This window comes from Camelus dromedarius, chromosome 10 (assembly GCF_036321535.1).
Source record: "Camelus dromedarius isolate mCamDro1 chromosome 10, mCamDro1.pat, whole genome shotgun sequence".
NCBI classification, from domain to species: domain Eukaryota; kingdom Metazoa; phylum Chordata; class Mammalia; order Artiodactyla; family Camelidae; genus Camelus; species Camelus dromedarius.
The window spans coordinates 71,208,784-71,227,192 of record NC_087445.1 but is presented as its reverse complement, the minus strand read 5'-3'; the positions used below and the strand labels follow the sequence as shown (position 1 = coordinate 71,227,192).

The 18,409-nt window shown below is 43.0% G+C and overlaps 1 protein-coding gene across 9 annotated transcripts in view; it reads right to left on the bottom strand.

The window, feature by feature from the left end:
• RALGPS1 (Ral GEF with PH domain and SH3 binding motif 1) overlaps positions 1-18,409 on the bottom strand; it is a 259,983-nt gene that overhangs the window by 130,729 nt on the left and 110,845 nt on the right. For all 9 annotated transcript variants that reach the window (XM_064490524.1, XM_064490523.1, XM_064490526.1 and 6 more), the window contains one exon: positions 11,864-11,990. In XM_064490524.1, coding sequence (XP_064346594.1) covers positions 11,864-11,990 — 127 coding nt within the window. The remainder of the gene's footprint in view (positions 1-11,863; positions 11,991-18,409) is intronic.

Here is an 18,409-nt window from a genome sequence, read left to right as displayed (position 1 = left end):
AGCCTCCTTGGAGCCCGGAAAGCTGACCCAGCCCAAGGCGACTGTGCCGGGCATGCATTTCTGTCAGCTCCTCTCCATGGGGACCCGACAGTCAGCCAGCCTTTCCTCACTGATCACGGCAGCAGCACAAGGCTGTGCTGGGGATGCAGGGAGGCGGATTAAGGACAGATGTTCAGGATGCAGAGGCAGGAGCAGGGGCAGCTGAGCAGCGGGGTGGGCCTAGAAGGCTGGCTGCCTGACCCAGGCCCAGGGAGTATGTGCTTGAAGCAAGAAGCAGCTTCTTTGCTAAGAGCACAAAAAATGAGTAGGTAGAGAAATGAGTATTAAAGCCAGAGGCCAACTTTCACCTGTTATTTCATAGTAAGTAAACGGCTGGTAATACATAGCACTGGTGAGCATGGAGAAGACAGGCAGGCTCACACGTGCTGGCGAGAGTGGAACTGCAACCTTGCAGCGGGCCCTCCAGCAGCAGCCACCAAATATAAATTTTTGGTCTTGCCCAGAATTCCATTCCCAGCTCTCAGTTTCAGAATTACTCTGACAGGTGACTAAAGATACATGTATAAAGATATTCTCAACAGCACCATCTGTCCAAGGGAAAAAGTAGAAACAACCTAGGCATTTATCAGTTGGGGCCAAACGGATCGGTGCACATCCAGGCACCGTCCCACAAAGCCCCACGTGGCCGAGATGCCACAGAGCCACTGGGAAGAATGAAGGCGTTCTGGACTTGCTGCCACTGAACAATGCCCACGACACTTTCAGTGTAAAAAGCAAGGTGCAAAACAAACTCTTTACCCACTCTCATTTTGGTTAAAAAGCACAAGACTCTTTGCACACCCCCACATGAGGCACAGATACTTGTACGTGTGGATTAAAGTGCCCGGAAGGATACACGCCAAGCAGGAGGGAGAGCCAGGGACTTTCACTCTTTACTTGGTAGACTTTTTAGTGTGAATGAGTTTTACAGCAAACAATGTGCTACTTCCGTAGTTTTAAAAGTTTTTAGAAGGATGAGTGGGAGCTGAACGGCACTCCTGAGCAAGGCTTTCTGGCCACATGAAGCAGAGGTCCTGCCCCCGGAACAGGCACTCCTGGGCCTCTGAAGTTCTGGACACCTGACACCCTGAGCCCGATGTACACTTAGGAAGGGCAGTGCAGCCTCTCTGAGGGTAACCTCCTAAGACCTTTCAGGCTTTAGTCCTCAGGCACCCTCCTTTCTCACAGATGGGCAAGATTCCATCACCTCTCAAAGTGGTAACCACCCGCTCTTCCTGGAGGACTTCCTCCTCTCAAAACCAGCTTCTGAGAGGGACCCAGCACTTCCTGCTGCCCCAGAGATCAATCTGACAGTCATTTTTTTTAATTAAGGAATTTTTTTGATGATAAATATCTGATGGCAGGTAATTATTGAGTGTTTACTCCATGCAGGGGATTATCTGCAGCGCATGGCACGCAATGATTTATTTGCTCTTCACAGCAACCCCGTAAGGTAAATCCAGCGATTATTCCCATTTTAAAGACAATGAAGGGAGGCAGAGAGAAAGTAAATAATATTTCCAAGATTATTCAGCTAATTAGTAGTGGAGTCAGGATATGAAAGAAAGCAGTTTGCCTCCAGGGCTCTTGCTCTTAACTGCTCTGCTATATTGTGTCCCAGAAGTAAACAGAAAATAACACACATCTAAGGAATCTTACAGTCGATGACTTGTCCTGGATTTATGGGATCATAGAGTCCTCTCTATAAATCGTCAAGGGCAGGTAGGAAGTAATTCCTCCCTTTTTGCTCCTAGACTCATCCGTTATTCTAGACAGCAGTTCGGCACCCACTGCCCAGGAGTATATACCTTGACATCTATCACTAGAACCCAGACCCGAGAGACTGAAGATCAGAGAGAGAGATAAAAGGAGTCCTTTCCTTCCTAAGGCCTCCTTTCTAAAGTCTGAGGTTCAGCCTGAGGCATCTGTTGTGTCTAGGAGATTGTCAATAACAGTTACGTCCTTCTTCTGTGTTGGCCCCACCTCCACAAGGGAGCGGGTCACAGTTCTGCATTTCAGTCAACAAAGCAAACCCAAAATACATACAGGAATTGCCTGCTTGCTCCACCATGGTGTGGGTTGCTATGTGGGGTGGTTGGGAATTTCCTGATTCCTCTCTCTCCCGCTCCCACTCTTTGGCCTCATTGCAACCTGCTCCTGATTCAATCATGTGTTAGTCATGTGTTAGATTCAACCAGCTGTTAGTCTCCTGTGGCCTTGAGGGCAGTGATTTGCCCTCTTGCTTCCTGCAGTTTCTGTAATGCCTCTTACTTGTACTTGGTGGGTTTATACAAAACGTGTTCAACGGGTGAATGAGTAAACTTAATGTAGTTCAATTCTACTTTTAAACATCCAGAATCTGACAGTTTTTTGTGTGTTGAATTTCAGAGCTGATTTGTTTCAGTACGGATGGGGCAACAAAGTAACAAATGTGGGGAAGTGATGAAGGTGGTGTGGTGCACTAGTTATCCACTGCTGTGTGACAAAGTACCCCCAGATTTAGCCTCTTACAACAATAAACATTTGCCATCTTGCAGTTTCCAAGGGTCAGGAATTTGAATATGTCTTAGCTGGGTGTCTCTGGCTCAGGGTATCTCTTGAGACTTGCAGTCCAGCTCCTAGCCGGGGCCACAGTCTCCTCTGAGGGCTCCACTTAGACAGAACCTGCTTCCGAACTCACTCACATGGTAATTGGCAGGCCCCAAACCCTTGCCACACAGGCCTCTCCACAGGACTGCCAAACACACAGCTGCTGGATTCTCCCAGGATGCGTGAGCCACGAGAGAGTCAGAAGAGAGGAGCATGCAGCAGAGAGAGCAGTCTTCTCCAACTAAGTCCCGAGGTGACGTTCCATTGTTCCTGTCATACTCTGTTTGTTAGAAGCGAGTCAATATGTTCTGCCCATGCTGCAGAGGAAGGGATTGCACAGGGCAGGGATCACTGGGGACCGTCTTGGAAGCTCTCTACCACGTGAAATCCTTCAGATTCTCAGGGCCACTGTCCTAACTCTCTCTCCAAAGTAGTGCTAGGAGTCATCCCAATGGCCCCAGGCTAGTCCTGAGGATGGAGAAGCTCTAGTCCTTCCTCCACCCCTCACCCTTCCCTTCTTTAGGACTGGCTGACCCTGGGAGGGCCCTCAGTCTCCCATCTTGAGCCCCTGTTCTGACAGGAGGCCCCTGGAGACACTCCTCTCTTCAGCCCACCCTCCTGGTTTCCCCAGAGGGTAAAGGCCTGTTGGAAGGAACAAATGGCATATTCTGAGGTTAGTGGTTGGGGCACTGGGATCAGACCCAGGTTTGAGCACTGGTCCCAACCCTAGAAAATGGCACTAGTAAGTGGTGAAACTTTTAACAAGTCTTATTTAGCTTCTGCAGCTATAAAATCAGTTTAAAGTAGTGCCTCCCTCAGAGGAAGGAGTGTTGGGAGGACTGAATGAGATAATATATGTAAAGCTTGGTGTGGTGCCTGCCGCGTGATAAAAAAGTAAATGTGAGCTATTGTCACTATTATTATGATTGTCAGTTTCTAATTAGAAATCTAAAGACTAGAGGTCAAAGAGGAGCAGTCATCCTGATCCTGCTATGAAAATGTACCTTCACTTGCACAAAATGGGCTCATGCTCTCATCCGCTTTTGGGGGATCAGACAAAATTTCTTTTTCCTTTTTTTTTTAAAATTGAAGTACAGTCTACAATGTTGCAGACAAAATTATCTGACCCAGAGAAAAGCTAACTGCAAGTCCTCCCTGTTTCCCAGAAGGGACGGATGCAGCAAGGTGCTCAGCTCTGGGCAGCAAAGCGTGAAGGAAATAAGCCTCTCCCCAGCCTGTGTTCCTCCCATACTGTTTCTCTCCATGGAGGCAGAGATATTAAATGGAGGATGCATAAGTCAGGGAAGGGTGGAACCCCAGCCATAAGCATGAGGTCTTGGGTCAAATTGGGTATTCATCTGGCATATGACATTGGTAAGTCGTAAGTCAAATGGTAAGAAGTTTTTTGGGTTTTTTTTCATTCACAAAATAGGGATTTCAATGATATCCACCGGCTTTTTGTAAAAATGGAGCAAGACTGAGAAGTCCCAGAGAAATGCGAATTTTAAGGTAACAAACCCTGAGACTGCAAAAGTAAAGGCAAAATTCCCTCTGGAACGGAGAGATTTGAGAGGTTTAAGACCATATGCAGCTGATCACCAAACAAAATAATGGAAAAAGTTTCCTTCCTTTAGGATGGACTGTGTCTTTGTGATTATTCTGTTGACTGAGAAGCATGTTTCAGATGGGTCAGAAGGTAGCTTTTCCCTGCTTGCTGGGCCCCCGAGGGGGCGGATGCCTCAATTTGGGGAAGGGGAAACCTGATCAAAGGCTCTCCCTGGCCGTGGAGGGATGACGGTAGGTCAGGCCATTGGGCAAAGAGGAGAAAGGGCGTCATGGCCCTGGGCTCCAGAAGCAGGCGTTTCAGAACACAGGCTTAAGCTTCTCTTTGTGGCACTGGCATCCCCTTATCCAGCCCTGAGCTGTGCTTCCCCAGCTCAGGAAGGAGGAGCCTGGCTCCACAGAGGTCCAGCTGGAGAGATTGGTCAGGAAAGCAGGAGATGACTGGAGGGAGGCATCAGAGGTTTGCGGCCAGACAGCCGGCTGAGGCACCATGCGACAATCAGGACGGATCCATGGAACAAATGAGTATTCCTTGGGGATTGTTGGAAACACGTGGGGTGGGGAACAGAAGGAAAAAAAGGCTGGATTTCCTGCATATGGAATGGAATTTTTTCAGTTGGGCATTAAAGGAAAGGATTACCCTTAATGCTGGCAAACCTGGGGACAGCTGGATAACACTGTGGTAACCCTGCCTTGGGAGCCACCAGACTCTGATCCTGGGGTGGCGGTGGCCCCCACCAAAGGAGCAACAGCCATGCTGATTCAGTTCTAGGAAGCAGAAGTTCTGCCAGCATCTGCCAGTTCAGCCCCTCCCGCCTTCTGGAGGTGGATCAAGAGTGTGTGCCCTTTCATCTCTGCTCCAACGCACGCCTTAATTCTGAAAGCCCAGGTGCAGGGAAACGCCATGTGTCTCCATCAGGTATGAGGGACACGCTCACTGACAACTCTTTCAGGTCTTTCCAAGGCTTTGCTCTAAAATGAACTAGTTTTAAAAGGGCTTTCCCTCCCCCACTAACAATTTCTGAAATCTAGTGATGCACCACAGGCTTCTGTGTGGTCCCCTACCTAGTCTTCCCTATTCCTAGAAGCTACGCACAAATTACAGGCCAAGAGACCCATGTTCAACGCAAACCCAAGCCAGCTACGCCCTTAAAACCCTCCTGGTCCCCTACTGCTCATGGGGGTCCAAGTTGGAGCTCCCCACTCCCAGTGTCTAGGCCCTAAGCGATCTCACCCCTCCCTTCCCTCCAGCTGCTTCTCACAACACCCTCCCCCTCATTCTCTACTCTCCAGCCAGTTTTTCCAACAAACATGTTTTTCCTCACTTCAGGGCTCTTGCACAAGCCACTGTCTTTGTCTGGGATGCTCACAACTCACCTCTTCACCAGCTTATTCATCTTTTAGGGCTTCCCTCCAGAACACTCTCCCCTAGTCCCCCAGTCTGGGATGGGTCTCCCTTTCTTCGCTCCCTGGTCTTTCCCTGCACAGTGCTCAGCTCACTTATGGTATCCTATTCATTGCCAGTGAACAGATCCGGGCTCCACCAGGGCAGAAATGGTGTCTGATGCCCGGCAGTGAACACATCCACCCTGCAGAGGTCCTGGCACGTGCTGCCCTCAGGCTTAGCCCCTCACTTCCCTGGCTGTTCTGGGGGTTTGGGGGGATCAGCATAAACACTTCTTTTTGACCAATGACCACTTCTTTTTTGCAAGTCCTTTTAGATTTAGGTCTGTTAATTTTATACTTGGAACTTGGAAACAACTTGCCTTTATTTTAAACTTCAGAGTTCATACTTGAAAATAAAGCCTTGCTTTTTAAAAATGGAAGGATTTGCTTGTTTGAAGGAATAGCTTAGGTTCTAGAAATTTACCTCACATATTAGAAGTCTGGGTAAATTTACCAAGAATCTAAATGTTCTCTTACTATTCAGAACTGTCAGAATGCCTAGTTTTTGTTCCTTGAGAGATCACAATTTTCCACACTGCCTATAGTTACTTTTAGAATCAGGCTCTAGACCTTTTTTAAAAAGTCCTTTACATTCCTAATTTTATTTAGCTATTTCCTGGAGGTAATTACAGGTAGTGAAAACCAAACACCCTCTAAGTCAATAAAGCTATTTAGAAATAAATGCTGTAGCCACTCTTCACAGCTCTTTGCCTGCTTTTGTTATCATTTCCATCTGAACTGGGTATTTACAAGGAGTTGCTATCAGATAAAATTAAGCTGCAAATAACTGACCTGACCATTTCCCGTCACTATTTTTACACTTTGAAGTAAATGGGAATAAACTTTCTGAGACAAAGAGAGTCTTATTTTTTAAATGTAGTAGGTTTTTCCCTGAGTGTTTTTTAAATTATGTTTCACGAGAAACAGTGCACCAAAGTGCAGCCAACTGGCTCTGAAATTTGCATTGAAAGGAGCTGGAATACACACCCACAATGTTAATAACAACGGCTAGTAGGACATGAGGGTACCTTTACAGTGAGAAAGAGACACGCATAAGAATAGTCCCAGGAAACCCGTTAGTGTAGAACCTTCCACAGAGGTTTAAAAGAATCATTATGAAAATAAAACCCATGCTTGCTACTAGAGCCAAAAAATCGCTGAAGCAGCACTCAAGGTCTCAAGCACGAACCAAACGAACAAAGCAGCTGGAAATATCAAGGCTGGGCTTAACGTCCCTCCCCTTCCAGAGAATAACTCCCTCTCCCCCAGGGAAAGACCCAGAGTGAGGACTCTGCCAGGGGAAAAAGAAATGGTTTCAGACATTTTTTCCTATATTGCACTTTCCAGGAATTATGTAACTCTTCCTCTTTTGATAAACAAATCCACCCCTAGGACAGGTTGGGTTTTCAAGAGAAATCTAGTACTGAAACCACAACCTGGATTTGGGCAGGGTCTGTCCATGGCAATCAGAGGTGCAGGGAGGGCCCTAGCTGCCCTCAGGACAGACAGCCCAGCTGAGCCTCAGAGTGGGAACCTGCTTCATTCTTTTTAAGGAGACTGTGGTGGCCCCCATGGTAAACCTCACAAGCCATCCTAAGGACAGAAAGCACACTGAAGTCTGCTCCTGTTCTTTTAATCTGACTTGTAGATGTCAGGAGTCGTCCCGATGCAAGGATGAGAAATGCAGTCTGACTGGCATGAGAGAGGAGAGAAATCCTCAAAGGGCGAAAGGGAGCAGAGCAGGCAATGAAGCTGGGCTCACTTAGAGGCAAGCAGGAGGATCTTGCCAGAGAACAGAGGCCCTCACAGAGCCCCTCCAGAAGCACCTGCCAGGAAGAGGCAGCTGAGATGAGGTGATCAAGGACCAGGAGGGCTGCCTCTGTCCAGAGACTCAGTGGCCAGGGGCCCTGGGGAAGACTGTGTGCCCGCTGCAAGTGCAGATCTGTCCCTTGGCCTGATGAGAGCCATCGTGGTCACACCCAAGGGGCCTCTGGCCAGTGGCCTGAGTAGGGGACTCACCCGAAGGGGAGGGATCTGGGAACATACGCTTGGTTTGATGAGAAGGGACACAGGTTAGCAAGGGGAGATGGTATTGGTCCAGTCTGCCTTTGGCTGAGGCCCACTAACCAATCCCTCGGAAGCCCAAGAGTTTGTGGTCCAAGAACAGAGTGTCACAAGAAAGAGCCAAGACAATTCATCTCACTTCATGCAGTGCCCGATGGAGGCCACTCACAAGTCATAAATGGCAGAGGATGTACAGGTGGCAACTGAAGGGAGGAGTAGGAACATAATAACCTGAGCAGTGGAGGTGGGGGGTCAGGAGAGGGCAGTGTCCAGAGTTTGGGGCTTATAGCCAGACCATCTGGGCCAAGACCTGGCTCTGCCACTCTCCAGTTATGTGACCCTAGGCAACCTCTCAGCGCCTGCGTATTCAGTGGGCCACTGTGAGCATTCATTGAGATGATGCATTAAAATACCTACTAGCAAAGTGCTGGGCACAGAGAAAGCAGACAATCACAGCGGCTCTCACGATCCTTTTATAAGGAGAGAAGAGCCCATCCTTAAGATCCCAGAGCACCTCTGCTCGTTGAACCAGTGGGCTGCACTAGCTGCCCTCACCCTAATGCCACCAACCCATCCTTTAATTGATTAGCCTCAGGCAACGTGGGAATGGGCTTGGGAGCTGTGCCTACAACATGCCCTCCATCTGCTGATCTGAGATGGGGCTTTCCCCTCACCAAGCAGAGCACACTGCAGTTAGTTTACAGCAAGACATAAGAAGAGAACAAGGAAAGGATAAGAAAGCATTAAAAAAGAATGATAATCAAGCCAATAACATGGCTTATGTCTAAACAAATGGGAAAGACATTTACTGCCCTACTGAAAGGCCAGGTCTCTGGGCTTAACTCTGCAGTTTTCAAGGATTACATCTAAAACTAAACAACTTAAAATATTAAAACCCAAAATATAGTCAAAGGTTTATAAAATGAATGCAAAGGAAAAATAAATCAGATTTCACAGAATTAATATCAGACAAAGAAGTACAAACAAATAATAAATGGAATCAAGATCATTTTGTATGGGACACACTTCATGATGAATCTACAGCTGTTACAAACTTCTATACTGTCGTCATCTCTTGGTACCCACAGGGGATTGACTGGGTCCAGGATCACTATGGATACCAAAATCCAGGGATGCTCAAGTCCCTTATACAAAATGGCACAGTATTTGCATATAACCTAGCACATCCTGCCCTATACTTTAAATCATCTCTAAGTTATTTATAATACTAACATGACATAAATGCCATGTAAATAGTTGTAAATGCTATGTAAATACCATGTAAATAGTTGCCAACACCTGGCAAAATTCAAGGTTTGCTTTTTGGAACTTTGTGGATTTTTTCTCCCTGAGTATTTTTGGTCTGGGGTTGGCTGAATCCACAAATGCAGAACCCAGGGGTATGGAGGACCAACCATATACTAAATAATGTAAGGCAGGAACTATCGGAAATGAAAGGGGACTCTAACATATATTTCTGTCCTTGATAGACCAGGTTGTTGAAAATGAATAATTTGAATGTTACAATGTAATTATAAGAGTAACTTGAGAGATTACATCTTCTTTTCCAGCATTCATGAAACATTTACACAAACTGATCTTGCATTAAACCACAAGACAAATACCATTTTTTAAAAACCTAGGAAGCATACGTGTCATATATTCTAAATCAGTGTTTAAAAAAAATTACAGAGAAGACTTAAAAAACCAAAGCCCTTCATAGTGATGTTATGCATAATAAGCAAAAAGTGAAACAACTCACATGTTCATCAAATGAAGAATGGATACATAAAATGTGGTGCATCCAATCAATGGAATATTACTTGGGAATAAGAAGGAATGAAATATTGATCATGTTGTAACATGAATGAACCTTGAAAACATGATGCTAAGGGAAAGAGGCCAGCCATAAAAGACCACATTGTACGATTCAATTTATATGAAATGTTTGGAATAAGCAAATCCATGAAGACAGAAAGTAGATTAGTAGTTGTCTAGGGCTGAGGGTGAGGGCGTGGGAGGGAGATGGCTACTCACACGTGTGGGGTTCCTCCTTGAGGTGATAAAAATGTTCTAAAATTGACTGTGCTGATGGTTGCATGACTCTGAATATACTAAAACCCACTGAATGTACACTTTAAATGGATGATAAATGAATTATATCTCAATAAGGCCATTTGAAAAACAAACAAAAAACCCTCAAGCCCTAAATTAAAATTAAAAAAACCACTATGTTAAATAATACTTGGATAAAAGAAAAATTGAAACTATAATTACAGAACATTCAAAGACTATCACTGAGTACACTACACATTAAAACATGTAGGATACAATAACAAAAGCAGCAGTTAAAGGACAATGTATACCCTTCACTGTTTTCCAATTAAAGTGGAAATCATAGTATATATACAAATAAGCCAATCATTTGTCTACAATAACTTAAGGAAAGAAGGAGAAATGAATTATAAAAGACAAAAGCGTAAACTCCATATTTCATCAAATTTAGGATGTCTCCTATTAGCAATTTAGGATGCGCCTTTATTTTATGTATCACTAAGAAAAACTGCTGCCAATTAAGCAATGCCACAATGCTTTGTTACCATCAGTTGAAAGATGTATCCCAGTTTCAGAGATTTAAAAACGCGAAGAGAAAGAGCACATCCCAGACTGATGAAGTACGGCACAAGCAGAAAGACAATCTGACTAATAAACAAACACAAAGTCCAATTCTTTGGAAATACCAACAGACATACCTCTGGCAAAGCAAATTATAAAAAGAAAGAGAAAACAAAAGTGCAAACTATTAGGAATGCAAGGCATATATAACCACACATACACAGGAGGTTGAAATTTGTAAGAAATTATGTGAAACCTTGCAGTCAAAAAAAAAATTAAAGGAAAAAACTTTATGCTAATAATTCTGAAAACTTGGATCAAATGGACAATCTTTTACGAAGATCAAATTTTCCAAATTAGCTTTAAAAGAACTAGAAAATCTAAATAAAACTCATGGAAGACATCTAAAAGTTGTCAAAAATGTATCTCAAAAAAATTTGCACTAAACCTCTGAAAATATTAGGGGTCACATCCATAAAATTTCTCTCATTATTAATACTACTTTATAACATAAGAAGATAGACAATTTTAATAAAATTAATGTAACTGTGAAACCAAACCACAAGAAGTACTTTTCACCTGTCAAATTGACAAAGAAAAAAAAAAAAAGAAAGGAAAAGAAAAAAAAGCATATGAAAATACACAGTATTTGTGCACATGGGGAAACAGGCAATTTTGTCCCCTTCCAATGAAAATACAAGCTATTACAACCTCTATGGAGAGTGTTTTGAAAATACACATGAAAAGGCATTCAATTTTGCACAAGTTTTGACCCAATGATCACACTTCTAAGAATTCATTGCAAGGCAATAATCATAACTATATGTAGGAAGTTTCTGTAGAAGGGATGTCCACTGCAAAATTTTAACAGCAAAAATGTAGGAACAACTTATAAATGTCAATATTAGAGAGCAGATTCCAGTTGGACAGATCCTTCTGATGGGACTGAGGCATAGTACAGAGATGCAGGTAATACCATTAAATGTTCACAATAGAGCAAACATACAGATTTTATATGCACCTCAACCAAGGAAAAGGTATGAAGGGAAATGTGATTATCTCTTTGTGGGATAACAAATGATATTAATTTTCTTTTCTTCCTAATTCCTTATGATGAACATGCATTATTTTCTAAGCAGTAAAATCAATAATCATTATAATAATTTTGTTGGTACAAATCTTTTGTAACATATTAATAACACCCAGAGAACCAGAATAGAGGGGTTTGGGCCTCACTTGCCCAGTTCGGGAGGATGTGGATAAACCGGTAAGAGTCACGTGACCCTTCTAAGCCACAGGCGGGGAGGCTTGGGATTCATAGGTCATTTGTATAAGCAGCAGAATGCCCTTGTTTCAAGGCCCTCATCAAGGTTCCCATCCTCAGGAGGCATCAAAAGTCTACTTCAACCCAAGCAGCCAGCCAATTACCCTTTCATTCATGGCCCATGCTGCTTCCTGGAAACCTCTCAAGTAGAAACCGTAAAAAAATCTTATCTGTTACTTAGCAGGTTTCTTTAAAAAATAATAAGCCAAATCAGACTCCTACCTAGATAAGGAATGCTGGGAACCATCTTCAGGCTTCGGATATATTCCCGAGTCCGCTTGTAATTATCTTCTTTAGACATCAGGTAGTCCAGTTTCTCAAAGGTGGTCTTGTCTTTTCGATTCAAAAGCTAGAGTGAGAAAAAAAAAATACAGTGTATGAGAGAGAAGAGAAATAAACCAGAATGAGCTAAAGAGAAAGGATAACTGTGGGCGAAGACTAAAAGGAAACTAAGACATCCTCAACGGGACGTCTTCAGTGTGCAGAATCCTGAGCACAGCTAAGAATTTTAAGAGGCTGTTTCACATAGAGATGGAAAGGTTTTCATCGCCTCAACTTTGTCACTTTTCATAGACTCTCACACTTGGAAGACACTCTCCAAAGGTCCCAGTCCACTGTTCTAAATGACGCCAGAGTCCTCCACAGAGCACCCGCCTCCACAGGCGCACAGACCCTACGGCAGCAAGGAGCTCAGAGAGAAAAACACATCGCCCAAGGTTGCCTAGAGCTTTTTCACAGCCACATCAGGTCTCTTTCCTCAACATCTCTGCCCTTGCTGAAGGCCCCAGGAAATTCCACACGGTTCACCTGTGTACGTTGGCCATCGCTCCACCCTGGGCTATCTCCTCCAGATTCCCCATGGTCCATGGCTGGGTCATATTTATACTGGGTGTGTACAGTGTTTTAGTCAAAATAAGCCAAGTTCTTTTCCATATACTGTCGTCTAAGGGGTAATTTAGTTACGCAAATACAGGATGAGCAGGCACCCACAGCCCAGAGATCCTTTATGACTGAGATTACTGGTATGTAAAGCTGGTCACCAGGGAAGGGACGTCTCAATGTTTGTAAGGAGGCTTCGTGGAAGGAAGGAATAGAAACTGAATCCTGGTTCTCCAGACTGGATGCTAAGGACTCATGCTGTGGGCACCTTACATGTCCCAAGTCAAGGCCAAGTGTCAGGAAATGGCAATAAGTCTCCTTGAATAAAATGGCTTTGAGGAAAGGAGGCTAGGCTAGGAGAGCAGGCTTGAAAAGAGGGTCTGGGGAAGGTTCAGTCAAAGAGTGCTGGCCTTGGCACAGCATGTGGCTGATATTGGCAACTCCCCCAGGTTCAGCTTCCAGGGCCAGTGCCTCTGGGATTTGAGATCCATGGCTGAGCCCAGAAGTATAAATGCAGAGGGACCCTAGGCCGGGAGTATCCTTGGTCAAGTGTGGTGGTCTGTGCAAGGATTGGGACCAGGAGACCTGCCACATCCATCAGATTGACATAGGCCAGTGGTCAACAGCTCCATCATACAGCAGAGAGGTACAACAGTGACTGACCAGCTCCAAGTAAGTGGACCTTTTGTACAAGTAGCCCCTCTGGGTTCCGGGGACCCAGGTCTGCAAATCCCAGACTGATGCCACGTCTGGTGCATCAGGGAACCCAGGCTGCCTTGGCCAATTTCTTGATCCTCAGCCTCTGGAGTCACAGAGGATGCAGCTGTGCAACAGCCCAGCTGAGCAGTGACAGCTTAAGGACTTCAGAGAGCAGAAGCAAAAGAAAAAGCTGAAAGGAAGGTCCTAGTGCTGAAAAAGCTGAGGAATAAATAGCAAGCTTTTTTTTTTCCATTGAGAAATTCAGGATACATCAGGGTGGAGACACTACACAGATGCTAGGAATGACAGCTGCTTAACTGGCTTGCTAATTTAAGGCTGTTATTCATCATATTAACAAATGGACAGGAAATAATGCCAGCTCCCACTTGCTGTTTGTAAAGCACCATAACACACAACTCTTCTGATCTTTACAAAGCCCAGGGACAAAGATGGAGCCAGGACTATTGTCTTTATTTCAAGTTTCTAATCACAAGGATTAAGTTATCCCTGGGGAACTTGATTTGATAGAGGAGAGAGATGTATATTCTAGCAACATGGTAAGTAAATAGAGACTAAGAACCCAGACAAACAGTAAGTAAATTATCGGTGAGGGAAGCGTCAAGGAAAGCTAGATAGAGAGAGGAATTTGAAATGAACATTTAAGAATGAGAAATTCACTAAATGAACAATATATACCCAGATCAGAACCAGATACTCGACTTGTGAACTGCCCCACTGTAAAGTTGAGCAGGACCCTCACCCAATTGGCTGGGAGGTCATCTCTTTATTAATGAAACCTAGAACCCCACTGAATTCTCTGGCAGTGACCCAAGTTCATTCAGCAGTCAAACAAATTCTTGTGTTATCCTGACACACACTGCAGCTGAGCCAATCTGACACCCAGTGCTCACCTCTCACCCCACTGGGTCTCCAGACCCAGCTGAGGAACTGCCCATGTCTCCTGGCATGTCCAGCCTCTCTGCCTAGCCTGTCAAATGCCTCCATGCATGAGGCACCACAGAGGTGATAAGCATGTCATCTGTGTCCTCCCATGGACATGACCAGGGCAACATGAAGTTTGAGCCCCGGAGGATGTCCCCGAAAATCACCCTGCAGCTTGACCTCAAACCCACAACTGGGATTCTTCAGTGGGGTGGGACAACCAAAGGCAATCACATTTGCATGCTTCCTAAATTTAAAACCAAGCTCCTCCAGGCCACATCTCCCTCTGTTTAGCTTGCCTCTATATACACACCTACTCACCCTCCACCCACTACACACACTGACACACACAGTCAGAAGGGCTGGATCTGGCTACCCTCACTCATCTGCCCCTTTCTGAGCCCACAAATGAGATTCAAGACAGCATCAGATTTCTCGTAATACACAGGATGCTGGAAGACATGAGGAGCTCAGAATATCTATCTCCCAATGCAAGTATTTGAATACTACTTGAGAACTTCCCCTTAGCAAAATGAAAGAATAAAGCAAGTACATGAAGATATGGGATATAGGAAACAGTGGGTCCAATCCAGCAGTAGCAAAGGGACGTTCTGGGATGACAGATGGACAGCAAGCCTTAAGAACAACTTGGTCTACATTGTATCAACTCCAGAAGAGATGCATCTAGAGAAAGAGAAGGCTCAATAGACAATCTGACAGGACAAAACATTTGTTGGGGGGCATGGATATATTTGTTATATATAATAAAAAATAAAATCAATTAAATAAAATAATTTTAAGATTATATATAATACATAAAAATCTGGTAAGATATTATATAATATTATATATATTATATATGTATATGTTACATATACACAGAAAACATCTGGTAGATAAGAGGTAGCTAGTGTAAGACTTTTCTTCTTAAAAGGGAATTACAAACTCCAGGGAAATAAAAGAGTATTTTAGAAACGACATATTATTCATAGTTAACCACTTGACTATACAGAGAACTATATTTACACATTCCTAATAAATAAAACATGAAGACTCATTTAATAAAAGTGACTTAACTATAATAATATGAGTGTCTTTACAGAATGAGGGGAAGCAGTTCAGGAAAACCAAACCAACATCTATCATACAAAGAAGTCGCCACATACTGTCTAAAGTGAATGGATCAAATAATTACAACAAAAACACCTCGGTGGAAATGCAGCAGAAACTACCTGAAGAAACTGCTACATAATGCTAAGCATTTGCCTCTGGGGAATGAGTAGGGTACAAAGAAATGGGGCAATGTGTATTTGTTGCTTCACTAAGCCTTTCAGTATTTAGTAATTATTTTAAATTACTGTGCACGCATTATGCTGAAAAAAAAATCTTTCCAGATATAATTTTTTAAACATAGGATCTGTTTATTCAGAAATAAGAGGATTTACTTCCACATGTTTTAAACTTTTATTACAAGTAGAATCATAAATTGAAAACCTCCTATGAACTGAGTGAGGTTCCTTTAGATTTTAGAGTTTATGGGGAGCCTCAGGAAGAAATCATCAGAATTACACACTAGAAAACAAATTATTTGCCTACCTGAGTCAGATACTAAAAACATTCATGTTCAGGGAAAGAGGTAAGGAAAAGCTCACTAAATATAGCAGGCAACTTCACCTCTAATAAAGTTTAGAAATCTTGGGATATGCTGAGATTTTCTTCCATAATATTTATTATGATTGTGATTAATTGTGTAATTACATCTGTGTTTCACTCAGCAAATGACAGATCCCATGAAGGAAGCAACCATGTCGGTTGTTTTCACTCCACTGTTCCCTGCGTCTGTCATGGTTCCTAAGACAAAGAAAACACTGCCTAAAGATTTGGTGAATAAAAGAATGAGAAAACTAACAATGATAACTTAAAGATTCAATTCCTTGGAAAATTTTGAACACTCCAATAATTCTTGGGTAAAAGAAGAAATGAGAGCAAGGTTATGGACTATTTGCAACCTACAAATATATAGAACATACAGAACACTGCATATTAAACTATGTGATGAGGCCAAAACTGTTCTGAGAGGAAAATGCATGGTTTTTAACTTTTATAAAATTAAACAAGTAAGAATATAAATGAACTAAAATTCAACTCAAGAAGCTTGGAAAACAGGGGGCGGGAAAGTAGGAGAAATTGATTAATAGATAAAATTAGGAACTGATATGTTTAAAAAGACAAGATAAAACACCAAACCTATAGACATGATAACTAAACTCACGAACTAAATTTTATAAAATAGCAATAAAACAGGTAAAACTTCTACAAATAAGGCAAAAATGCAGAAATACACAAAACTAGGATTGAACAAGGGGCATAACCACAAATGCAAAGTGAACAAAAAACTATAAGGTAAAAATCAAGTCCCTGCATAATGATTTTAAGTCACTTTCATGGTGGCAGGTATCAGCTGTAAGGGAGAAATGGGATTCATAAGCCACAGGATCAAAAGCCAGGACGATCACAGATCTTGGTCAAATACCGGAAGGTGCAGGCTGCTTTTGGAGATTTCCCTTATCGTGCTCCAAGAGCCTGTAAGTGGTACTTGTGTTTGATTAACGATGAAAAAATCCCCTCTTCTGGTAAATAGTTCAAATCTGAAAGCTGTCTTCATGGAAGAAAAAAAAAGGCCCTCCAAATCCTCTTTATGAGGAGTTTGGTAACTTGTTCCCTTGCCTTAAGAGAATAACATTTCTTGATACGTGGAAATGCTTTTCAACAAAGAGCCTGTTTCTCCAAATATGTTAAAACTGACTCAAAATTCTGTTTCAATTCCAGTGTCTACCGTTGGTATGAAAAGAATTTTTAGTGCTGGGGATAATCTATGGACCAGTGGATTCAACAGACTGAGTATGGAATGACCAAGGAATGAAACTAGGGTTCTTTAAAAAAAGTAATTTTTACCTCTTTAGATATAAACTATTGGTTTCTGAGAACTAAGCCACAAAGGCATATATCTAACGTAAAATATTAGATGCCATAGAGACTGTTACAAGTAACATAAGGGGAAATTGTGACTTTGAAATTTAGTAAGTGTCCATATTAGTCTTTGACTAAGGCTATTTTAAACTCTGTACAATAGATGTTAACCTATAGAAAATGCAGTAATGCAAAAAATTCCAGTCCATAAAAAGGCAAATTATGCTTCATGGAATCCCACTGATTATCACCGTGGGAATACTGACTAATTTTATATCCATTTAAAAGACTATTTCAGAATTCTTCACCTGACTATAAAAGTGTAATGTTCCCAGTTCTCTTATGATACAGTTGTAATATCTTACTGATTCTCTCGCTCATTAATGAGTTAAATAAAACCTCTGACAAGTATTCATTTTATACTTGTATGAGTCATGATTTTACCTTTAAAAATTTATTCTTTAACAATTTACATGCACATATGCATATACACATACATATATTCACAATGCATAGATACACACAACATATGATTCTGTAGGTCAATTCTAATCATGTGTTTCCAATAATTTTGCTAAATTTTTTTCTAATTCCACTCATGACAACCCCAGGAGACACCACCACAAAGCCCCAAGAGTAGAGCCAAGAGGATGAGACTGGTCCTTGAATGGAAGTTTGCCAAGGGCCCATTCTGGGTCCAGAGTTCATCTGTGTGGGTGAGAAGTCAGACGCCAAATATGTACCCCCATTTGTTTGACTTGAGCCTTGAAAAACTCTGGCTAAGACAAGGAAGAATCAGAAACATTCTGAGAGGGCTCTAGATGGAGAGAACACACTCCATTATGGGAAGGAGGAACCAGGAAGAGGTGGTACTGGAAATGAGCTGTGAAGGATTTCAACCAGCAGAGTCAGGGCTGGAGAGGCATCGGAGGTCAAAGAATGCAGGAGCAGTGGCCTGGAGGTAGGAACACACAGGGATGCTCAAGGAAGCAGCAGTTCGGCAGAAATGTAGGCAAGTGTTGCCCTGGACGAGACTGGGAAGGTAAGAGAGAGATGGAAGCTCGCCATTTGGCAAAGTATGCTTTCAACTTGGCCGTTTTGGATCCTGTGGACGTGTGATGACCAATTTGACTGCTTATTCTACTTTTCCGGATACTCTAACTCAACTTGCCGACAGGGTGCCAATCATAAGCAGCTAAGCATGAACAGTGGATACTAACCAAGGGGAAAGAATGAGTTGATTATGGCCGTGTTTGAACAGGAAATTCCTCTGGCCAA